Raw genomic sequence first — 24,956 nt, forward strand, 5'->3', positions numbered from 1 at the left:
CGTGTCTTCCTTGCTCAAATGGTTCTCACTGTGGCAGATGTACCATGCAGCCGGAAGTATCACGTTGAGGTCACCAGCCGTGTGTTCTCCTCTTGATGAACGAGTTGTCAAGGCCGGATATATCCATACAGTGCTGTGATCACCAAAGTGGTGATATTTTTCTTGTCACCCTAGAAACTATCTCGAGCATTTTGCGGGAATTGAGTTATCTATCTGGGCAGATTGGCGAAATATTGTATCTACATAGCCGTATGGAACTGTAGGGGATCCCTTTTAGCTGTCACTGTTCTTAATATGTGATTACTGATATAGTTTCAGTCTGTCTTCAGAAGCTTTGTTTCCTTTTATTTCTTCATTCGGCACGGACATCGCCAGAGCGAGCTCTTTGACACAGTAACACTTTGCGATAGCGATAGTATAGCGATGTGTATCTATCGCTTGCCTTGTGTGAGTAAATGTTTTTTTCATCTCTCGCAGACTGGCCGAAGCTGCTGGTCCAAGTGTGGCACCAGGACAGCTTCGGGCGGAACGAACTCGTCGGCTACGGCTCGTGCCACCTTCCCAGCGCGCCAGGTTTCTCCAAGGTAGACTGCCCGACCTGGCGCCCAGTGGGCACCTTGCTTGAAGAAGTGTCGAGACACTTCCTGGGTGGTGGACTTCATCTCAGGGACCCAGAGGAAGTCTGCGGTAGCGTGGGCGACCGATTCAGGCTGCGCACCGAAGCAATGGGCACTGTTCACTTGGAACTGTACGCCATTCACAGAGATTTTCACAAGTACGGCATCGAGGTTTAATGCCTCCCGATTAGGTTCCTGTGGAAGATGATGTCCTGACATCAAGATCGTGCTATGAATTGAAAGAAATGTGTTCAGACTGTATTTTTCTCCGCCAGCTCTTCGGCAGAAACAGTACTTATTCAACGCACACGACGCTGTTGACGGACTTGCTTTTATTGCCACGAGGAAAAGCTTAAGTCACACTTTTGCCACTATTGCCCGTATGGACATGGACATGAATTGCGTATGACGCTGGGATGCGCATCAAGTAACTTTTTACAGCTCGCCTGCATTGGTCCTCTTGGAGAAACCTGCGCGATCCCAACTTTCATTTATTGCGTATTGGTTATCTTCAACCTGCGGTAAGAAGCGCAAGATCCGAGATGCAACTCCTATTTGAGAAGCCTAACGCGCTCTTCTTCCTGGCTGTCTTCAGCATCTGTTGCACGTTCATCTTTACTCCTTCGGCCTGTGCCAACGAGACGTCACCTGACGTAACCGCGGAAATGACCAGCGTCACCACTGCACTCGCGACCACCTTCGACCTCGACTCCACCACCCTCGCCGAAGAAACGTCGCAACCGGAGCAAACTGCCGCAGCGACAACGGTGACGCCAGCGACCGACGCCGCGACGACGATGACGTCACTACCGGCGACAGCAGCGCCTCCTAGGCCCACACTTTTGGTGGCGCCCAGCGACCGTTGCGGGTGCGACCTGACCGCCAGCTCGTGCGACGTGGACTGTTGCTGCGACGGAGACTGCAGTCCCAACGACTCCAGGGCGTTCCAGTTCTGCATCGACAAGAAAACCGAAGAGCCAGACTTGAGGTACTGCACCAAGAGAGACGCCATCTTTCGCAACAGGACGCTCTTCGAGAAAAGGCCGGTAGGAGACTTGCTCTGCATCGTCGTCGACAATGTCTTGAAGAAGGACGTCTATCCAGATCCTCCACAAATAAAGACACTGGCCGATGCCCACAGCTTTATTAAGGGCAAGGTCACCCACGACTGGCTGCCCGCCGATGGCTTCAGGCGTGAGCCACAGGCCCTGTTCAAAGCGGGAAGCCCCCTGCTTCGGGTGGACGATAACGGCATCATCGAAGAGTGGAGTGAGTTCTTTGCAATTAATCCAATTTTGTCACAGCTCTTTCCGCCGTGTCTTATAAGCACTTGAGTAGAACAGAGGTTGTTGAGGGAGAGAGGCTGTTAACCAAGCTCGAGCGCTTCCAAAACTCATGTTGACCCTGCTCAAATCATTGTGCTCATCTCAACCTTAGCCTTCTATTCATGGTCTATAAGCTGCACCACGTCTCTATGAGAAAAAAAGAAAAACTACTTGTATTGCCCATGTTTGCAGCAGTTACCATAGCAAGTTGACCATGAGAACGAATGAAACGCACAACCGGTGTTGCCAGTCTCCGAAGCCAGTTTTCCCCTAAACTAAATTTAAAAAATGAATTATCTACGTTTCCCTAGACTTTTACAAAATGTGGTTAGTTTGTGAATGTTGTTTTTGTAAGGATAAGTTTGATTTGTACTGCTAAAACTGAGTGCAAATTTGTTTAAAGTCATTTCTTAACCCGCTTTAACATGTTCTAATAATGAAGTGACTGCACTGTAGTTGAAGTGATGCTGCAGTGCAAGGTGTTATGTTAACGATTTCATTGTTGTCCAAACTGGTTCGCACATAGAGCAAAGTGCCGACACTACATGGCACTCTATTCGAATTTGCAAGGAAGCTGGGCGCCATGCAGACCTCCATTACAGAACGTAACAATATTAAAACAGTGTTTAGTTTCATGGCACCTTTTTAAAAGATGTGAATAATTATTTTGTTCTTTCTGTTTCTTTTGAACGCCGTGTACTTACGTTGCACTGCCACACTTTCGCGCTTACACGTGACTTGCAGTGAAGCATGCACACACGCGGACAATTTCGATGTTCCTCCAAACCAAAAACTCGCCCAGACACGTGACCATTCGGACTCTCTCCAAGGTTGCCCTGCCTATGGGCGGTTCCCAGTAAGCTTTATTATGCGCGCACATATATATAGGCCGCTGCTCGTCGATACGATGGCATCGTCTGGCTCGGTGCTAGGTACATGTGTCTCCTCACGTCGAAATTCGCCCTTGCTGATTTGCTTGGTGCTGCAACATACGTTTGTTTCACCGATTGCGGACAACTGTTTCATTGTCAGTGCGGAGAAATCGCGGAAGCAGTAGTTCTTTAAAAGAGCCCAGCGCATTCGCACCCTGTCGTTTGCTTGGCAAGATGGGTTAGCTGCACTTCAGTGCGATTGTGACAGTCCGCGTGCTGTTGCGAAGATAATGTGTCCTGAATGAAATGAGCACGCGCCGCGACGTTAGCCGTTCCATAGTTTCGATTTCTGAGCGCGCAATTTCTCAAGATTCGGACCAATCTGTCTTTCTTCCCCTCAACAAGGCCTGAAAGATACCTAGCTAGATTTACTTAATCTACCCTGGAGTTGGCGTAACTGCGCACAATACAAGGTAACGCGCGAATAAGAAAGGAGTGATGAAACGGTGCCATTTTAAGCGTATTGTTATAATGTAACCGTGGTTTTACGTCCCGTTTATGATGACAATGTAGCGACTTTCTCGCAAAATCCGTCGCTTTTTCGCAGCATTCAGTGGAATTAATGGCTCATTGCGGAGAGCGGGATTCTATAGCCGTGTTCAGGTAATGTTAGCACTTTTTTATTGGTGAAAAGACGCTTAATGTTTCAATATGTGTTTGCACTCACTATATTTTTTTAAACGCGTTCGTTACCTCTACCCTGCTCAAGGTAAGCAGTGGGGATTGTCACCAACTAACGCATCTCTTCGCATTACCTTTTTTATATCTACATGCGGATCTTAAATGCTATCTCCAATATTATCTTGCTCTTCGGGGAGCTAATATTGGGATTCAATAGTACTATAGATCCTTGCGCTCCCTGATGCCCCTTTTCCAAACGGCATGGTTGGATGTTATTTGCTCGTGAGGAGTGGTACTAGTGAAATACATGCAATAAAAAAAAGCATGGCTACGTCAGCGGGCGCTTCGCAATTTCTCAGTGGAATTTCTAAGCAACACAAGACTAGGAAATTGGCGGTACTTCAATTTGGAATTCAGTTTTTATCTACTTCCCGCTGTTGGTAGCGACACACACAAAAGTAGATGCTCATAAAGATTCAGTGCCCATTGCTTCATTTATACACAAAGGGGGAAAATTGTTTTTTTTTCTTTCCTGGCGCCATTCTTTTAATTGTGCTTGTTTTTATCTCGACACAATACAATCCGCTTGCTAGCTGTACTTATGAACGGGTGGTATTTAAATATCTAAGGGTCGATAACTCTTTTTCTGGAACGTCAACGGGCTGAATTTATTGGTTTTTGAAAACGCGACACGCGGGGCCTATGCGCGCTCTACTCTGTTTATCCGTCAACAACGCTCCCCTACACTTCGGCGGAGATACACCAGAAAACCTCACCGGATTCGCTGAGCCTCAGAATACGCCGCATGTAATGCAGCTGCTAGCGTGAAGGTCACCTGCAGTGCAGGTTGTGTACTACGTCTGATTCTGTTCCAGTATTCAAGGAATTCTATATAAAGCATCCAGAAGAAAATCCATTGGCAACCCTACTTATGTTTCTAACAGCTTATAAGGTTGCTTTATTGTTTTGACGCTCTTTGTTCACAAACCCTCTCCCCATAAGAAGTACAATTCAATGTGGTGGTAAAGTAGTCAACGAAAAAAAAAAAGGTGGTAGACACGCTGACGAGAGACATTGTTTCAGCACTTAGTGCATTCAGCAATGCCACCCTGCATGGCTCTGTTCCTTATTTTTCAAAGTGATTATTGCTTGGCACCAGCGATAACTGATAGCTATAAATGCTGAGTTGTAGCAGTAACTGCGGTAGTAGCGCAACTAATTGGCAGCTGTCGTTGTTATGTAGTAATAGCTGTTAAGTAGTAATAGCGATGTAAATAGCACCTTTACGACGTAGCAGCAATGCGGAGCTACGATGCAGTAGCTATTGCATTATCAACTGTGCTACTTAGTAGCTATAGCTGTAGCTTTGTAGCATCAATAATGATAGCACCGATAGTACTAACCGCTATCGCTGCTGCAGCCGACACGGCTGTTAGTAGCAGCTATCAATCAAGAAGCTATCTGAACTAGATTCTCTGCTTCACTTATCTCTCGAAGCATCATCATAATGTTTACAACCAACATGTTTCCTTGCCCCCTTCCCTTCCTAGAAATCAACGGAGCAGCCTTAATTGTCTACACCTAGGATAAACCGTCTTGTCGTCTTCGTTCGGTGTCGTATTACCAGCTGCCTGTGGCTGAGTTGGCACTTGAGCGGTTACATTTAGTGGCGTATACATTTTTTTTCTTTGCGTTCATGGGTTTCATTTCAATGTCTGCATCGCACAAAGTAGTCGGTAACCTTGCAGGAAGCCGCAGGACTTAACTTCTTTTGATTTTCAGTCTGCGCGTTTTTGCCTCGTAAACTTCCCTGCATGCTCATGTGTGTGCAAGACCCGAGAGGCTATCACGCGTCATTGTTACAAACATAGACGACCATAGTGGAAATCTTAAATTACGCAAGAGGCTGCTTCCCCTTCTTGTGTGCAACAGATCATTTCGTTCATGATGTGTTCTCACGTTTGTTTTATTTTTTTATTTGTTCGCGATCTCTTGCTGTTCATGCGCTCTGTACACTCCAAAGACCATCGATCACAATTTCAGCAGTAGGCATCCCGAGGGGTTTTTTCCGCGTACATCAGGAGGTCGCACACGCCCTTCAAGCAAACTTTGATTCTGTTCAGTACTACTGCACTTGCTCCATCGCTATATATAGGTTGACACGACTGGAATCCCTATCGCTTTCTGAACTCGTAGCGCATTTATGTGTAGAAGAGATAAACGGTTCCGTGATGGAGAAACAGCTTGGATTACAGGACAGTCAAAGCGAGGCCGATTACGGTATGCTCGTGACGAACTGCCCTAATTTCATGCACTGAAGCTTACATACACCGGCCTTTGCGTAGCAGCATTCCCATACCACGTGGAAGGCGGTAGAAAACAAGATGCAGCAGTGAACGCCGCGTGCAGCAACTCCGGCGGGATGTCGTGTGGAGCGAGCCGTGTTCTGCCAAGGAGCAAACTAAATCATCTCAGCGCCAATTGCGCAAAATGTCACATTCTGCGTTTGCATCAACGTCTTGACCGTCTTCCTCTCTGGGGTCTATCTCCTCTCTCGCTATGGCTCTATACCTTCCTCGGTGGGGTAGTCAACCATATAAATTTCACTGGTAGTCGCCTGTCGTGTACACACACACACACACACACACACACACACACACACACACACACACACACACATATATATATATATATATATATATATATATATATATATATATATATATATATATATATATATATATATATATATATATATATATATATATACGGGACCTTATGCTTAAGTGGAGCTGTCCCCTTTTCGGCTATAGAATTAAGGGTCGCTAAATATAAATACTTAAACTTTTATACCTAGTCAATTACTTTTCCTTTGCTTTACTTCATCTCCGAAAACTTTTTAGTAATAAATCAATAGCCAATATTTCGGAAAGCAGATACATTATTAGCGAATAAAGTAAAGGCGAAATGTATTCTTTAACTTACCCGAAGTCAACCAACAACCTTAGTACAACATTCCTTAATTTGTTCTACGCATTTGAGATTTTTTCGCATAAAGGCTTGAAAATAAGCGAAAAAAATCTGCAGTGATCCTTTTGAACTGATGATGATCGTAGCAGTGATGCCGATGATGATTACACACTCCTAAGCGCCACCCTTATCGTTGCAGGACTGCCAACCAAGCTGTTCAGCTCTCGCTGCGAAGCGACCGAAGCGATCGTCTACCTCCGGGACGCCGAATACGAGTGCCGACGTAAGATCGGCGGCACGCTGGAACAGTCCTGCTCGTCGGACCCTGCATTCTCTGCCTTCGCCTACCACAGCAACTTCTCAATACTGTCGCAACCCGAGGAAAGGTTGAGAATAGAGTCGTTCGCGTGCTCTAACGACTCTTGCCTGGCGGCCAACACGAGCGACTGTGCGCCGCGCTACGTCGACGGCTCTTGCGTCCACGTGGTCTCGGATGCCTCTTTCCGAGTTTTCCACAGCGGCGCCGACGGCATCGACAGGATCGAAGCCCACTACAAGCTCGGCACGCTTAAACCTCACACTACGGAGTTTAGCCAACGGTTCAGCGTCTCCTTCGTTTGGGCATCTTCGAACGAAGCTGAAGCTATTAAAGTGAGCGGCAATCCGGGATATTTATCAGGGCTTCCAGTACTGGCGGGCTGCTTCGCTCAGAATGGGTCGGCGTGCAAGGAGCAAGATTCCTCGATGTTCCTTGCGGTTCCCGAAACAACCGACGGGGACTGCTCTTCTCCCGTCGGGAGGACCACGGTCAAGTTTCGCTACAACGTCAGGACCGGCTGCCTCCTGTGGCCCTCCAGGTTCCCGAGCTGTTCGGCGCTGCAGGACGCTCTGCTGGCCTACGTCACTTTCGCCGACCGTCACGTGACCCACGTCGCGAGCTTCGGGAACGCCAACAGGTCCCAGGTCGCGGACTTCGTTCCGGTTCTGGTCGAGAACTCGCCCGCGACCGATTCGAGACAGGCGGGCGCCTCTTCGACGGCCGGAAGTGACGTCTGCGTCCTGCCCGCGACGGAAGTCCGCGTCTACGTCATGCACGCCCGCACCGAACACTCGTCCAAGCCTCAGGAGAAGGTAGTTTCGGTTTTACGCTCGTACAGCGGCGGCGCGGCAGAAGTGCGGCTCTCTCGGCGCCTTCCGGTGGAAGTGACGTACCTGGCCACCTTTGTTGACGTCACACGCGCGCCTCGGCGCATCTTTGCGCCTCCGCCCACGATCGACGCGCGACTGCCTCAGGATTTTTTCTATCCCTTCTTTCTGGAGTCGGCGGCGAAATACCACGGCCCAAGTGCGATCTCTTGTTCTTTGTCCCTCGCACTCGTCGTCGCCGCAGCCGGCGACTTTTGGCTGCTGACGTTTGTGCCGTTATTGGAGCATTGTTAAGAGAAACATCTGGAACTGCTTGGTTCTTCCAGGCGGCGGATGATGCTTCAAGGCCAACATCTGCTCGCGGCCGACCTTTCGGGACGAAATGAACGTGGCGTATAAGGCAGCGAGTTTCTTTCTTTTTTTTTCGTGGAGTGTTGAGAGATCTTTAAGACGACCCCTTTTTCCCGTGTAACGAGCCCTTCCCAAGAGATGCGCATTAATCGTTCGGTGCCGCTTGAAAGTGCGAGTGCGCCTCGATCCACTGGTTATGAAAACTCACTAACCCAGCTGGCGATTAAAATTTGACTTCAATCGTAAATCTTTTACTGAGCGCTTCGTGCTCAATGCAACGGGGCTATTTGCTTTGAGAGCAAATAAAAGCAGACTTGCATGTTCTCATTTTCGCCTTTCTGTTGCGTGCATCTTTCGCGTTTTCTGTCCTATTATTGTTGTTTTCGAATATTGTGACTGTAAAAACACGCTTACAAGCGTTATCGCAGTCTTCGGAGTTCTGTCTGCCAGAGTTCACTAAGTACTCGTTTTCGCTATTCAAGTCATTGTTTCTGGTCATGCAATGCAGTTTACTGCTTATGTGTTCAATGGCGATTCATTCAGTTAATTTACCTGGGAGCAGTTATATTTCTGCCAACTCTAATGTTTCGCGTCTTTCGTTGATACTGCTTCGAACAGCTGACCAACGTTGCCGCATCCTCAAATTTGCGGCTCTTGCCAATGTCAGCTCGCTAGCCATAGTCGCGAAAAAAGCTGTAAGACCTTGGTATTTGTGTTGTCAGGACAAGCCTATAATGAGATGCTACTCCATCAGCATGCTCTGTGAACGCTCTTCACCGATGATAAGCTATAGTTTAAGTGCAAACAGACTAGCCAATTATTTCCTCGTCCAATGTACCCGTGATCTTGCAACAACGATCTATGTTGGTGACTGCTGTCGTTATGGAACATTGAGCTGGGTAACATTGATCGCGGTGAAAGTGATTCCGGTGTCTCTAGGGTATAGCGGTTTTAATGAAACTTTGCGAATACAGCTTTAGTGTGTACTCCAGTGTCCGTGGGTGCTTGTGCCGTTTGTGGGTTTGTGTAATCGCTGTGTTCATCGTGTCAGCCGCCCAACGACTGGAGCCAAATCGTCAGCCACGGCCTAACATTTCCAGCTCCTCGTTGAATAGCATCTCTCTGTCTACTGTGGTGTATGAGGACTAAACCTCTTCTCATAAGTGTGAGATTAGGGGGGCGGGCCTAGAGCAGTGCTGTTCTCGATAAACTAAACAATACCGCGTAAGAAAACGGTGCGTAGTCATTAGTCGGTAAAGATCGAACTGAATAAGGTATGGTAAGTAATATTTGTGGATATTTAATCTACAGCCAAGTCTTGTCGACGATCGCTTGTGATGCTGAACAAGCCAAATGACCTCCAAAAACCAGGCTACGTTTTTGAATCAGGAAAATGGCACCAGGACGCGCGCAGTAAAACGTGCAACTTTTAATTCCACTGATTCTCCTGAAGCGAGGTATGTACGCAAATAATTGGAAATAAAATGTTCCTATATTTTCACTGACACAGTGTTTCTGACGATATCTGACCCTCCAGAACACTACTTAAGGCCTCGGAACTTCCAGGGTATGACCGACGGATTTTGATTAAAGAAGTCGCAGTCAATACAGCCTGAAAAAGTACGTTAGCTCAGTGCTTCTAGGTATTCAAATCTAGGAACAGACTTTGAAAGCACAATCAATCAATCAATCAACTTTATTTCCTTTGGATAAGAGGAGTACGGGAGTTAAAGCTTGAGCAGCTTGACGAGGTCCCGACACCGTTACAGTTGGCAAAACAGCAGGATGACGGTTAATCGTGCACGATGAGTTGAAATAAATTGACGAATATTACATAACATCGAGTTACACAAGATTTTGTAACAAAGCACGAAACAATAGGACCATTTGCATAGGCTTGAAATGGCATGAACATGAAAAGCAGAGATCGACAAGAAGAGGGACAAAAACATTCGAAAGGATGTGCTATTCCTGAAAATAAATGAACTGGGCGAAGCGTTTATTGAGACAATTTTAATTACACGTAGGATCACAATCTTCATAGTTCGATAAGTTTAGAAGGGAAGGTAGCTTGTAGAACACATTTTGTTCATCATAAGTAGTTCTATGGGTGCGTACAGTCCACATTTCTTTGTGCCTGGTTAGGCGAACATTTGTGTTTGCTTTTAACTTAGCAAGATAAATTATGGTATCGGTACCATACTTAACAAAAGCTTTATAACACAACATTAGCCTATAATTATATAAACAGTACACTGGAAGAATTTCTTACTTTGTAAAAAGAAGTTTTGTAGAAGAATCATAATGTGCACCAGCAATATGTCGTTTGGCTCTTTTTTGCAGCAAATAAAGCTTGCGCAAATTTGCTACACCAGTAGTACACCACACTCTGCTGCAGTACTGCAATGCAGAGGACACTAATGCATTGTAGATCATAATATTCACCTTTGTAGGAAGAATAGATCGCGTACGTGCAAGGACACAGAGTGAGTACAATGGACAATGTGTACCAGAAGTAGCTCATTATTGGTGAAATTTCATTTGAGCAAACATCGTTTGCCAGGGACGTTGGGCTGTAAGCGAGGAATCTGTTCCCAATATCAATCAGCGCGGCAAGGCTTTGTGACGCCACATCGTTTTCTGAAATATGTGTATTGAAATCAGGTAATTTAATCTCGGCTATAGCGGAGCTCTGCCAGCAGTATTAGGCCATCTTGTGCATCTTTTTTTCTTTGAGCCACAGATGCCTGTGTTCCTGAAAACTCGAGGTAGAGGCGTCAATTCACCGCTCAGGGATTAACTTTTTGCAAACGTCTAGTAGTTATGCGCCCCACGGATGTACATTTCGTAAACATTTGCTGAATCTACAAAATTACCACGAGCTGTTTCCAAGCGTGAAGTTTCCATCTAGTTTCTCAAGCTAGTGCGATGAAAGAGCGCCCCGCTCGAAATTGAGGTCGCCCGCGATCAGCCGCGTCGTCTGCTACGAGGCCGCCCCGCCCCTCGGCGTAGTAGCAGACGACGCGGCGGTTCGGCGAGTAGCAGACGACGCCACCGCTGTTTTCCGCGGCAGCAGACGACGTTTATCACATACGCGGACTAACGCAGACCGGTAGGAGAAAGAAAGAGGAATCCTTAGATGAAACTAAATCTGCTGCCGTTGCGATATCTAAAGCCGGCGATTCTTCCTTTTTGTCCTTCCTCCCACACCTCTGGCTAGCTCTTATGGCTGCAGTTATTTTTCTTTCCTGTCTCGTGCGCATGCCACAGTGCCGGCATAGAAGCGCGCGCTCGTGCGTCCTTCTGTGAGTATGGCGTCCGGTTCCGCCCCCCTAGCAACCAATCAGCGACCGTGGCGTGTCGGGTTCGAAAAAGAAAGAAGATCGAAAGGAGTGCAGAGGCGCGCCGGCCATGCTGAATGCGGCGGGGCTTCAAATTTTATCACCCGAAAGGAAGACGCCATTTGTCACCGACCAAGCGTCCCAGATTGCCCATACCAGTGTCCGCGTAAGATTGCGCGTTGCTCAGACGCTCAAGCTAGCCCCTCACCCCCGTTTCTTGTTTTCTTTTTCTTTCCCTGAACGCGGCGAGCTTGGCGGACTACTTTCTTGAGCGGAGCGCAGCGGCGGAGTGATTCCCGTCGCTTCTTTCCGGTTCCGCTTGCGCTTTCCTCCCCTTTCGTGCCCCCTCTCCCTGGCGATGCCGACGGCGGCTCGGCGCACGGCAACTTGTTGCAGTCGAGAACTATCTCTGTGTGAGTGAAGTGCGCGCCGTGCGGCCATCCGAGCGAGGCCTGGTGGTGGTGGTGGCTAGATTTTTCGTTCGACCCTACCCGTTGCACCGCCAGCAAAGCGAGCTCGTCGAAAAAAAAAGGAAAGGCGCGCCGTTTCGCCGCCGACGCTACGAACGCCGGCGTCTCGATCACGACTGGGACCGTACAATCGGGAATTAGCGAAGCAACGACCGCCGTGCCGAGCCGGCGAAGGAGAGAGATGGCCATGGAAAGCATCGAAGTTGACCGGTCCCTCTACGACATCGGCGACTCGGACCTCAAGGAGCTTTGGGCCCAGGATTCCTTCGAATCGGTGAGAGTAGTGCGTGCGCTGGTGGGGCCCCGCTCGGTGTGGATGCTTCTGGAGGGCGCGTGCCTGTGTGCGTGCGTGCGTGTGTGTGTGCTTGTGTTTTGCCGTGCGTTAGTGTGTGATCAGTAGTGCTGCTGATGATGAGACTGACGAGGGGGAGGAGTGTTGCAGCGCCCGTTGTGCTTCGTCCGACCAGGTCTTTTCGTTTTCTTTTTCTTTCTTTTTGAGTTTGATTGCGTGCACCCCCGCCCCCTTTCCCCTCGCCGCATTACTCCTCGTGCCGCTTAGCGGATTGGAACGGGATCTTTGACCCCGTCTACCTCGAGGGCTCCGGTGACCGGTCTAGCGCCTTAACGCGCGGTGTCCTTGCTTCGTGGTGCATGTAACTGCAAGCAAGCGAAAGTCCGATACTTACTACACGGATTCTCGCCGCCAATTTGAGAGCGATTCGCTTTTTAACGCTCGTCGGGCATTGCCATGTCGTCTGCTAGCGGCGATTTCCTTTATTTCTGATATTTAGATGCGCTGTACAAATAATGTACAGCAGGCTCGAGGAACGCGGCTAGGGGCACTAGTTTGCCTGACAGGGGCTGCAACACTTTTCGTGTTCGTTTCGTGCCCCAGAATTCGTGGTTGCGTAAATTTCTCATCTCGTCGCCGCGACGGATGCTGAACTATAGACAAGTTTCCTGATCCCTGTTTCTTGAGTTTTCTTCTATCTTTCTTTTTTCCTGACTTCGATATTTTTAAATGCATTTTTTCTTAGTTACTCGCGAGCTCCTCACTTGATGCAAACTGCTTAATTTGTGCAGTGCGTGCTATGTTTACACATACGCACATGTAATTTCTTCCCACTTCAGCGACGATAGGAAACAGGTGCGATCGTTGCTGTTAACGTGATCGCGCGACAAAAAGAAAAAAAAAACGCGATGCTGGCGTCGGACGCCACTTGGCCGAAACATCGCTCCGAACCACAACCACGCAGGCGGTCCGCGTGGTGCAGATGCGTTACCGAAGTATTCGTGTTCCTCAAAGTAAAGTACGTCAGAAAAGTCGTAAAGTACGACCTAAACACAACCTACAAACAGGATAGCGTCGGTCTTTAATTTGAATATAGCAGAAAAAAGCAACTCTGTTGTGCGGAAACTGAAACATAAACCATTTTTCCGAGTGGCCCGGCCCGCTTGGTTGCTTGCAACACCTCCATCACGCTCGGCTCCACGGATCCGCAAGAAAGCTGTGGTTGCAGGGACGAGTGTCAAGCAGTCACGGATCTTTGAAATCTATCGCGTTCCACTGTTAAAGGCAAAGCTTAAAGGGACACTAAAGCGAAACAATAAATCAGTTTAGACTAATGAAGCATTGTTTTAGAACCCTGCAGGCATTCATTTCAAAAGAATAGTTTGATTATTAGATGAGAAAATGAAGGTCCAATTATCAGAGTTTGAATTTAGCGCCGAAACCCCAGCGCTGGTACGTCAGCGTGACGTCAGGGATTCCAAAGTAAGTTTTCGCATTTGGGCCGCGTTGGCTGAATAAAGGTTCCCGAAACTTGCCGTGTTTAATATCTGGTTCCTTTAGAACACAATGTAGTCAATCTGTACCGCTATATATAATTAGTAGGCCCTAGAAGATGCCATGAAAATCCAAGACGTCACAGCCCCCAGGTGCGGGAACTTAAGTAGGCGTCGCCACCCGTATTTCGTTCTTGCGCTTTTTCTGGCTTACCAAACGTCTTATCGTTGTAAGAGTTGTGCTTTTGGTGTTGTAGAACGGTAATTTACTGATGCACAATAAATCATTTCTCACTTTAGTGTCCCTTTAAGCGTCCTCCAAATTTTTTTGTGGTTAAAATCGAAGTCAGAGCTTTGTCTTCGGTGTGGTACGTTTCATTCGTATTCCTGTCGCATTTTCCGTCGCCATGCTTTTACAACTGACCTACCTGAAGAGCTGACAGCGAGCCGGTTTCCGTGTACTCGGTGGACGTTTATTGTTGTGGTCCGATAAGAGATAGTCACCTTCTCTTTTCTGCTTAGAAAGGGAACGCGTAAGTTAGTCGGTGCTGCCCTCTCGGTGACAACACGATTCGCACTCTCATATTCGCTATGCAAGATCGCCATGCTGTGTAGTAAAAAGGTTCTCCTAACCCTAACGAATTGTCTGCCTCGACGATTATCACTTTGGTGCTTTCTCTTGAGGCTATTGCTTCGCAAGTATCAAATAGTTTTGTTGTGGATGTCCAGGTATAATGCACACAGGGCAATCGAGTTTGTCTCGAAGATGTTCCTTCAGCTGAATTGAGTACGTATACAACAAGCATAGGTTGTCTTATAGACCCGCTCTTGTGATCATGCTTACATAACAGCTGTTACATATGCACAGCAGTTAACAACAGCTGTATTTTTCCTGAACAATTAATTATTCCGTTTCCTTTTTCTACTGCTCCTCGTAAGAGAAAAAAAATGTCTAATGCTTTCTTTTTCTATTCGGATGCATTAAAGCTACACATCCTCGTTAACAGGTTTATTTTTCCTCAATTACTTTTTCAATATTATTTTTCAATGCGTCATCGTTGGGCTCTGCGCAGATGATTTCAATTCGTTTTTCTTCATAGACATGGCCTAACTTATCAAGTTTGACGGCTGTTACGTCACAGTTGAACATCCCGCTTACGTACTCTCTCTCAGTGGAGCACACTACGTTGATATTCGAACGCTAATCAGAGCTCAGATAAGACAAGAATAACTCCACGCTTCTTATCTCTGTAATGGGCGTCTGTCAGAAGCATCGTACCGCTACTCGTGCCCCTGGAAACAGCTGATACCCATGCGTTCCTTGCACCTTGAAGAGCACGCGAGCATTATTAAATCAGTTTATCTGATAAGATAGTATATTACAGCACAATTTACATGAATTTGGTGCAAAACGTTGTTTCCTAGCGGAAAAATTACAATTCAGACTTGTCTCTTCTATTTGAATTTCGTGCATAAACACCAGCGCCTCGAGGTTTGAGTGACTTCGCAGATTTCAAATAGCTTTCTTGCGCTTGTGTTGTTTTGCCGCAGGGAAACAGTTGCCTAAACTCGCTAAGCGTACGGTCTTTCGTTCGCTTAGAATGCAACGCTGTACTCATTTGCTGGTAAACGGTTCAACTCTACACGAGCCCGCACTGTCAAAACCCATGACGTCACGGTTGTCTAGTGTGTGAACTTCAATACGGTGTCGCCACCCGCGTGTGTTTTTCTTTTTTGTTTTTTAACGCCTTTTCTGGCTTGCCAAGCCGATTCTGGCGGTTGAAGCGGCCGTCTTGCTGACCGCAAGCGTAAGCTTAATATGAAACTCGCGGACTACTTTCTGTGGCAATGAAGAGAGACCTATGGGGGGGGGGGGGCGAGCTTCGGCGCGTGTGTTAATCGTCCTTGCAGACCGGCAGAGTTTGACAGCGCTTTCTGCTTTGGTTTCTCAGAGTAGAAACAGCGTGTACCTTAGCTACTTTCCATAGTTTCGGATTCGCCCAAGCGCGGAGGAGTAGAGCCAAACGTTCAAATACGCATTCTGTGGGGCGTTTCAGACCTCATTTTAATAAAAACGCTGTGATAGGTTAACTGCTGTTCTTTTTTTGTGTTCTCCAGCGTAAAGATGCGCTACTGTGGGACTGTTTTGAGGAGTGATGTCGCGTCTGCGCTTGGCCTTCGTAGCTTTCCCTTTATTACTGCTGAATGTTGCACGCGAGTATAACAGGGGCTAACTTGAAATTCCCCCTTATCGTCCATTCTAGCGTATCCTCCGTTTGTCATCCGCTCTGTGATCACCCGAGAAAGGCGCTTTGATGAGATAACGTCCGTAAATAAACAGGTCAATTGCGCTTACGGAAGGCAGGTGAAGGTAAACAAAACGGGAAATGGAAAACTAGGGAAATGTCATTGGGCTTGCAGCGACAGAACAAATAACCAGGGCCATTCCTCGGGTTCTGTTGAAAGCAAGTAAATAATCCAAACTACGATTACTTCGAGAAATTCTGCTAAAAATCTGTGTCTCGCTTGTCAGATGTGCAACGACAATTCGTGTTGGGAAACTGGCTTCAAGATCTGGCTCCAATACAGGAAGACTTTGTCTCGCTTGTCAAATGTGCAACGACAATTCGTGTTGGGAAACTAGCGTCAAGAACTGGCTCCAATACAGGAAGACTTTACACTGTCATTCGAAAACCATGAGGGTCAATTGTGGGGCAAATATGTGAGGTGATCTTGGAGGCCCAGCATGGCCTCAGAGATCGGCACAGCACAGCGCGTGCTGCCCTATTTCGTAGGCCATGTGTCCAGATCAGTGGTTCAAATCACTGACGCGTCATTCTGATGGCGCCCAACTGCAAGAAATCTCGTGTTTCCGTCTACGGGGTTCACACCCGAACCCTGATCAAGCGCGGTGGTCGAAATGTGGTCGGTTTAATTTCACATTCACTCTACGGAGCAGGCAACAAGCATTATAGAGTCATATTCTCTCTACTTACGGGCGGTGACAATCGGTAAAACTGCAATGGTCCATCTGTGTCTCCGCGATCCAAAAGAAATGTATATCTCAACAGTTCTCGAGGGGACGTCAACGCAGCGAAAGTGGTTGCCTCCGAGCTTGACGTCTCGAATACGACTGAATGCAGTTGGCCGGGCCACGTATTGACATATCCTCTTGCAGCAAGACAGCGGTCTATTTACCACTGCGTCCTTAGGTTGACACTAGCTACAGCGCCAGATTTTTCACTGTATATCTTGTTACACCAAACTGCGTGAGTGAGAAGTACCCCGCGGATTTGTGCGTCTCATTTATGGGGGAAAAGAAATCTAACAATAATGATTAGGAAGAAGAAACTGCCGCTAGATCTACGCGGCGCGGAGCCACCGCCGTATTCTCTCGGGCTCTCATACGCCGTCATTATATATATATTGCGTTGTATCGACGTCTCCTCCCCACGCCCCACAGAGGCAGCGCAGCTAGTTTTCAATCCCTCTCGTTTTATATCGCGTGTACCGCGACTCCTTCCTCCTCAACCTCCCACCCTCTCCCACCTCCTTTCCAGGTGGCCTTTGTGACATATACCTTCCTCCTCGCATTTTTCTATTGCTTTAATTTAGAGGCCTTTCCACCTACCTTCCTCGCTTTCTTTTTTTTTTATCGCCGACGAAGCTTGTTTGGCCCGCTAGCTCTCGGCGCACGATGGAAGTACGACAGCGAACAGCTGGTCACATTGCGAGCCGGCCTAAAGCACTTGTCGCTCCGACAAAAAGATATGAATAACAAGAAAGAAAAAAAAATGGAAGACTGAATGTGAAGCCGAGGGGCTCGACTGTAGGGCTAGCTGTTCTCTCTCTCTCTATCACTCTCTCTCTTTCTCTCTCTCTCTCTCACTGTCGCACGCGCGCAGGGCAACGTGAGCCTGTGTAAACGAGTACGGTGGGGTTCCCACCCCCCACGTGTGTTAGGCTGTAGACTCGGCATGCGTGTACGCACGTTTACACAGGGTTTCACCCAAACTGCCTTGGGCCTAGGTTGGATGGCATAGTTTCCTACTAAGGTCACTTGGATAAACATTGGCGCTGCAATCGCTCGTCTACTTCGGGAACAATGGTTAAGTACATACATTTGTATAGTTTCCGTGCTTGTGGCGTCAGTCGTTCTCACGGCGTTACTCGAGAGACCTTTATTTCTGTACGTTTCCTAGCGGTCAACAAATGTCATCAAACAAAACACCGACAGCGCACCCCTTTTGTCTTAAAACTTCTCAGACATATTAAAAGTGCGAAATAATAACAGAGCTCAAACCTGAACATGCTGTAATTTTATTGAGATTTGGAACATACCCGATACAGAAAAGTGGTGGTAAAGTCGCTTAGAAAGACGCTGGCTCTAATTAATAGGCATGAATGAAATTTTGCGATCGCAGGATTCAAACATAGGACGCCTAGTCCTACAGCTCGCTTTTACTTAGCTTACGTTTGCTTCGATTCGTACTGCCACTACAGCTACGAGTCTTACACGTCGTGTAATATTCTAACATGTTGCTATCGCGTTCATCGATTGGCCCTTATGGCGAAACTGTGATACGTGTTTTTTATGCCAAAGTGTCAAATGGCCCATTCAGCAAAAAGCCTCGCGTCTGTCGTCTGTAGCAGAGGAACGGCGCCTAAGCTCCTCCCATTGCCATTGGCTGCGACACCATGTCACGAGGTCGCCTCGACGGAGCTCCCATTGGCTGCGACTCTACGTTCAAGAGCGCGCCTTGTCTGGACAGAGCGGGCGAAAAGCAGGGTGGCCAGACGAAAGGGTACAACTGCTTCCTCAACAGCGCGCCAGGTGTTGGGCGAGGGAAGTAGGGATTGCCCTCGACGCCACGTCATCTCCACTCTCGCTCTCGGAAGCATGTGTTATCCGCGCATTCCTTGCCCATGCACACTCTCGCCTACGTTCTAATTGCGCCTCGGTAAGGCCAACTTAAAGCGCGCCTACAGCGTCGCAAAGCGCTCGCTTGCCCGCGAAAAGGAGGAGGAGGAAAAAACTTTATTTGAGGCCGGCCATTACATGGCAGGACATATAATGAGGCAGGACATGTAATGAGGAGGGAAGATAACCGATGGTTATTAAGGGTTACGGGCTGGATCCCAAGGGAAGGGAAGCGTAGCAGGGGGCGGCAGAAAGTTAGGTGGGCGGATGAGATTAAGAAGTTTGCAGGGACGGCATGGCCACAATTAGTACATGACCGGGGTTGTTGGAGAAGGATGGGCGAGGCCTTTGCCCTGCAGTGTGTGTAACCAGGCTGAAGATGATGAAGATGATGATGAACACTAAGGCCCAGTAAAGTAGAGCGCTTGCTCCGCTAAGGCCCGTTGTTCATCCGCCGAGTCCGCGTGAAGCCAAGCACTCCAGGAAGGAAGGGAAGAGTAAGGAAAATAAGGAGAGGTAATGGCAGTGTTACATGAGTACTGAATGTGTTCTGTATCTGCCCTTATCACCGGACAGTTGGGGCAGTGAGCTGTGCTACGCCAACCGAAGTTGTAGAGCACTAGTGGCGTGAGAAGAGTGTTCGTTTGAGCTTTGCGAACGACATGTGCTTTGTTCCGTGTTGAGTGAGGATATCTCAAGAGGAAGGACCTCTCAGCGGCGTTCAATTGTACATTTATGCTTTCGCATTCGCAACACATAGCAAGTGCTTAGATGTCCTCGGATTTATTTTATCGCCTCGTTGCGTTTTGTTCTTGTGTTTTTCGAAAGAGTCCCATTTAAATTTGAATGTGTTGCGCTTTGAATGTCTCGAGAGATTTGCAATCGCTGTTCGATCAACGTTCTGCGTCAGTGGCAGTGGCGAAATCGAAGGCGCCCAGTGCACAGGCAAGACATTTTTTCTAAGGCTTGAATGTTCTAGCGAGAGCGATGCAAGTGGAGGCGTGCGTGCGAGTTGCCATTAACATGGAACCGGTGACTCTAGGCATATGCAAATCAAAATACAGTTAAAGCCGCATGAGCCAGCAAGCAGTTCTACAGTGTATACACAACTTCAACGTATATGGTACACTCTAAAACAAAATTAGACCCTTTGGGTCGTATCTTGCCACACAACAATAAACGTCATCTGTCTTGTCCGCATTTCCTTTCTCTAACGATGCGAGCCCGGTACTTCCCAGTAGCTAACGGCATGCGCGTTATCGGCATGACATAGCATTCCCAACAGGAAAGTAGCGGGCGCGGCGTTTTCAAGAAAGGAAACGCAAGCAAGGCAAATGGCGATTATCGTTGTGTGGCGGATATACACCCCAAGGGGTGTACCTTTGTCTAAGAGTGTAGCTGCCATCATTTCTTTAAAAGCTATTTAGCGACAAGCTATTTAGCGACATGAGAGGACATATTGTCCAGTAGCCTTCGCTCAAGTTCCGGTACCACGCGAGGCCTGATGGTTCAAAATATCTTATACATCCATAGCCAACGCCGTAAGTAGCGGCGCTGAATAACACTCCCAGGGTTAACTCTAGTACCCAACGTAATTAAATTGCCCAAAAAATGGACACGAAAAGGACGGCGTGGTAGCTCAGTTGGTAAGAGCATCGCACGTGTAATGCGAAGACGTGGATTGATATCCCACCTGCGGTTAGTTGTTTTTTTTTTCGTTCTCCTTAGTTCACGTTTCGTATATTCAGAATCTCTACATTTGACTTCAATAAACAAGTACTCCCCCTTTGCTTTCCTTGTCCTCATTGTTTGTTGGCTTTGTGCGGTTGTGACTTTTGAAAACCGGACCCCTCGATTCGCCCTCCTCGTTTAGAAACTTGGGGCATTTCGAAAGATAAATGTGGTCGCTCCAATGTACAGTCGACCAAAAATAATTGTTTGTGGACCACGGGGTCTAAGAAAGCGTTGAATCTCTGGGTAGCTTGTATAAGTAGTTAGTAAAACTGTTTATCAGAGTCCTGTTCGCATAAACTATAGCAGAAGTTGGATATGCGAATACCAGGCGTGGGTTGCGAGGTTGCGGATATGTATTCAGTTCGTTTCTCAGATCCCATGGTCCGTAAAGTTATTCGGTCGGCGGCATGTTACTTTGCATACGGGGGTGTCGCTGAACGCGAGAGTGCAATTTTCTCAATCGCTCGTCTCTTAATTATATGCGCACGGGCAGCCGAGGTGGCTTTCGCAACGAGTTGAGCGACCGCATAGCCCATCGCACTATAGTCCCGGAAAGTAGACTCACTATAATTGAAACCTAAGCACAGCCCACGTGTTTCAAATGTCACCAGTTTTTAATGCGTAGGAGCATTAGAAGTGTGAAAATAGGAAAAAAAAATTGCATGCCTGTGAAGTGTGGGAAGCTGGTCACGTGGTAGAGATGAAAAGGGGATGGGAGAGCTTAGAAGAGCGTTGGTATATATATATATATATATATATATATATATATATATATATATATATATATATATATATACAGCGACCTGCTTGGCTCCAGATGCTACGTAATGCTAACGCATTTCTCGCATTTACTGCTAAATCGACAGTGAGTTAATATTTGTTTCCTGCCAAACAAAGGCAGCTCCACTTTACCAGTCTGAACAAACTTAGTTCGGCTCGTTTAGTGCCTCTCTCTCTCTCTCTCTCTCTCTCTCTCTCTCTCTCACTTACTCAATGTGGGTTTCAGGTTTATTGCGTCCCATGGCAATATGGGTAAGGAGACCTCGGAGCGAAAAGCCACGAAAGGTGGCTGGGAAGTTTCCGAGGCACGCGTTCATTCGTTAGTTAAAAATAAAACGCCGGCGTTTTACGTGCCAAAATCGCGATCTGATCTTGAGGCACGCCGTATTGGGAAAATGGGGGGGGGGGGGGGGGACTTCAGATTCTTGAACGTGCACCCAATGTCCGGTACGTAGGCATTCTTTTTTTTCCCCATTTCGTCCCCATCGATTTGCGGCCGGGATTCGATCCCGAGACCTGATGCCTACAGCAGCTCAACGCAAAGAGCCCCTAAGCAATGATGGCGGATTGTTCGTCAGCCTCCTGGCCTTAATTGACATCCGTTGATGCCCCTGTGGGGGCGCGCATGGACATATACCCTAAAGCTAGCTGTCACGGCCGCCATTTTTCCTGGTGCCTTACAATTTTAAGACTTCATTGGCTTCGCGACCGTGTAAGAACTTCCCGTTCTTTTCCAAATGCGCGCCCGAACCGTCGCCCTCTTCCGTCACGATGCATCTTCAAAGGGAGTGTGGTAGCGCTGTGTGTGTCCCTTTGTGTCTTCTCTTGTCCCGTCTTTGAATCGCGCTACCATACTCCCCTTGAAGATACATTACCAACAAGCCCACATTGCAAACCTCGTGAAATCCATCACGATGGCTTCGCCTCGATTTCTGCGACCACGGCCACCGTCTCTCGAACGCCTTCGTTCCGTACTCCATGTTTCCTTGCCACTGCACGCGTTCATTTTTTTCCGCACTCTGTAACCCTGGAATGGACGTAGCAATCGGTTCTCGGTTGTCTGCGGACATTACAAATATATTTGTCGAGTTCCCTTGCAAAAGCCTGTTTGACGGCTCCGTATGGGTGACTTTCTTTTTATGCGCAATAGTAGCGCGTTCTCTTTTTTTGTTTTGTTTTTTTTCGTGCGTGTTAGCGGGAGAAGCCGCCCTGCTTTTTTTCTCTCTCCCGTTTTTTTTTTTTTTTTAGTTCCTAGTAGCTGCTTTGCGCTTAGCCAGAAGTTTAGCGACCGTCGTGAGTTGCTGCTGGTGACAGTCCGAGCACATGACGTAACATTGAAATGTTTTTCTTTTTCTTTTTTTTCTCTCTCTCGCACTCTCCCGTCAAAATTTCGCCAGTTGTGCAAGTGGTCTCCTCGCTTGCTAGAAATACGTAGATAGGGAATGGAAGAGCTTAGTAGAGCTTTGATATATATATATATATATATATATATATATATATATATATATATATATATATATATATATATAAACACGTAAGCACACGCCAGACATTTTAGAGTCGCCACAGCGCGATCACAATATGCGAACTCCAGTGTATGAGTTAAAAGTGAGCAATTACGGGACTCGGGGACTTCTTTCACTGACGTTGTTTGGTTCGTACGTATATAGTGATTGCGTTTGCGAACTCTACCATCGTTTTCCGTGTGACACTATGTGGCCCTGTTGCATAGAAAATCACTGCCATCGAAGATCCGAGCGCTGATGCTCATTTTGATTCGCCCGCGTGCCAGAACGGGCGAGTTGACGTAACGATCTCTCTCTCTCTCTCTCTCTCTCTGTGTGTGTGTGTGTGTGTGTGTGTGTGTGTGTGTGTGTGCGTGTGTAAATCAGCCAGCGCTGACGTCACGTGAGAGGTGTCATAGTTTAAACTTTATCCCAGGTGTTACCACCGATCTTCCATTATCGTCATTTTTTTCTCCCTTTACAAAAGTTGTTTTCGCTACGAATGAGGACTCCTTTTGTCACGGAAGCCCGCTCTTCCACCTAGCTCGATTTAATATTCTCCTCCAGAGTCTATGTAAGTAGGCGGGTTTCATAGTTGAGAAACAACGACCCCGACGACGACACACCACCGTCATACCTGCTGCACTCATCGAATGGGACATGAACCGTAGTTATAGCTTCTGCGTGTGGCTTTGACGCATGCAAGCACGCACGAACAGGTCACGGCACTCTTAACGAGGCATCGTGCGTGTGTGCGTACCTCGTTCGCATCAAGCCGCTTGTCTTGGAAGTTGCGAAAGGCCGTTGAAAAAATTGGAGGACGCTTAAGCTTCGCCTTCAAGAGTGGAATGCGACAGCGTTCCCGTCGACCCGCCAAGGGGTGTAAGACAATGGGCTACGGCGCAGCGGCTACGCGCCCCGCATCGGGCGCGGTGAGCGTCGAACTACGCAGCGTTCGGCGCGGCAACGAAATGTGCGCCTGAGCAAGCGACGCACGCCTGAGCCTTACAAACAGCTCGTTTCTAAGGCAACACCGCATTCACTAGAGGCGCTTTTGTACCGCTTTGAAGCATCGAACTCGTGGCTGAGTGGTAGCGCCTCCGTCTCACATTCCGGAGACCCTGGTTCCATTCCCACCCAGCCCATCTTGCAAATTATTTTTTATTCATGAAGTGCCTGCTGGGATTTATCGCTCACGGTCAACGCCGCAGACACCGACGACACCGGCTTTTCTGCGACACGAGCTCCTTAACGCTGTCGCGTTAAAACTGCGACTCGCGTTCGCGTGTCGATGAAGTAGTCGGCGCCTTCTTTTTGTCGCCGCCACGGAAGGCCGAACCGCGCTTCGTTCGCTCATGGCGTGTACGATTCTCCCAGTTTACTGCAGCGTTTGCACGCGCGCATTGTTTCTAGCCCGAGCGCTAGCATATGCACATCTTGTATAGTTATCAGCACAGCACGGAGAGTTAACTATCTATCGTTGTCCCCTTTTATGTCTGCTTCGAGTCGAAGGCCTCTCTCTCAAAGACCTTTAAAGGCCCCTGCCGTGCGTCTGTAGTGCATAACCATTCTATATACGCCTGCGTGCTTGCTGATTTCGTCGCACCACCTAGTTTTCTGCCGTCCGTGACAGCGCTTCCCGAATTTCCTCGGCAGCCATTGTGCAAACTATATTACAGAAATGGTTGCCTGCCCAGCTTCATTTTCTCTTTTTTTAATTTGAAATGTGGGCACTACTTCTCTCTCTCGCTTGGTTTTTCAGTTGCACCGCCTTCTTCGATCCTCACTTTGTCCCTTTCCGCTCCATTGTTCATTGCGCGGTCCTCAACCTCTTCTCGAGCCTCTGTTATCCTCCCAAGTTTCTGTACCATTCGTTACCTATCAAGGATGTAATTTCAATTTACGCATAATTTCGGTTATCTTTCAAGCCCAGTCAATTATCTATTTATTTTTATTTTATTAATACTGTAAGCATTGACAGGCTCTTACAGCAGTGGGAAGAAAAATAACAAAAAGTACAGAAGGCTAACATCTTTAAAAAGGAAGGAAAAAGATATTGAAAAATCACAAAATCAAGAACAGTACAGGCTAACACGAAAGGGTACACATTAAACATATAGAGTTCGGAATAAGAAGTGCTAGGCGAGTACACATGAAAACATACACTGCGCTACGGTACGCACTTCAAGGCCCGTGGTAGCCGAACAGGTTGCAATCGCGCTGGCTGTGCTCGATGGTCGCAGAGAGGCAATATATAGTCTACCAAACCGGTATGGTCTCCCCCCAGGCCCTCCGCATTCTCCAAAGCGCCAAAAGTATCTCTCCGCATTCTCTATTTTGGTTTCCCGCTCACTTGGGGTTGATTGAGGGTTCTCCCTCTAACCCTAACGAGGGCGCACACGAGGCCGCGCGAGGACTCACTGACCGCGCCGCCTCAGCAGTCCCTCAGCCCCGCGGT

The 24,956-nt window shown here is 47.7% G+C and overlaps 3 protein-coding genes across 6 annotated transcripts in view; all 3 read left to right on the top strand.

Annotated features, from left to right (window-relative positions):
- B9d2 (B9 domain-containing protein 2) overlaps positions 1-794 on the top strand; it is a 969,675-nt gene extending 968,881 nt beyond the window's left edge. The window contains exon 14 of one of the 2 annotated variants that reach the window (XM_070527020.1): positions 478-718. In XM_070527020.1, the coding sequence (XP_070383121.1) occupies positions 478-588 (111 nt within the window). In that variant the 3' untranslated portion in view covers positions 589-718. Of the gene's footprint in view, positions 1-477 lie in introns of both variants that reach the window. The other variant, XM_065456014.1, reaches the window with a different exon arrangement.
- Positions 795-1,158: 364 nt separating this feature from the next.
- Positions 1,159-9,467, top strand: tctn (tectonic). Its single transcript, XM_065456004.1, has 2 exons — positions 1,159-1,886; positions 6,665-9,467. The coding sequence occupies exons 1-2, from the start codon at positions 1,160-1,162 to the stop codon at positions 7,903-7,905; spliced, it is 1,968 nt and encodes a 655-aa protein (XP_065312076.1). The 5' UTR covers position 1,159; the 3' UTR covers positions 7,906-9,467.
- A 1,919-nt stretch (positions 9,468-11,386) lies between these two features.
- Positions 11,387-24,956, top strand: part of LOC135921700 (cyclic AMP response element-binding protein A-like) — a 252,456-nt gene continuing 238,886 nt past the window's right edge. Inside the window, exon 1 of one of the 3 annotated variants that reach the window (XM_065456007.1) lies at positions 11,387-12,047. In XM_065456007.1, coding sequence (XP_065312079.1) covers positions 11,955-12,047 — 93 coding nt within the window. In that variant the 5' untranslated portion in view covers positions 11,387-11,954. The remainder of the gene's footprint in view (positions 12,048-24,956) is intronic. The other 2 variants (XM_065456005.2, XM_065456006.1) reach the window with 2 other exon arrangements.

This window comes from Dermacentor albipictus, chromosome 10 (assembly GCF_038994185.2).
Source record: "Dermacentor albipictus isolate Rhodes 1998 colony chromosome 10, USDA_Dalb.pri_finalv2, whole genome shotgun sequence".
Classification (NCBI taxonomy): Eukaryota; Metazoa; Arthropoda; class Arachnida; order Ixodida; family Ixodidae; genus Dermacentor; species Dermacentor albipictus.

Excerpts from the sequence above, each read along its gene's own strand:
- tctn (XM_065456004.1), top strand. The coding sequence starts at position 1,160 with ATGCAACTCCTATTTGAGAAGCCTAACGCGCTCTTCTTCCTGGCTGTC. Across the intron at positions 1,887-6,664 it reads CGGCATCATCGAAGAGTGGA|GACTGCCAACCAAGCTGTTC; the intron begins GTGAGTTCTTTG and ends TTATCGTTGCAG.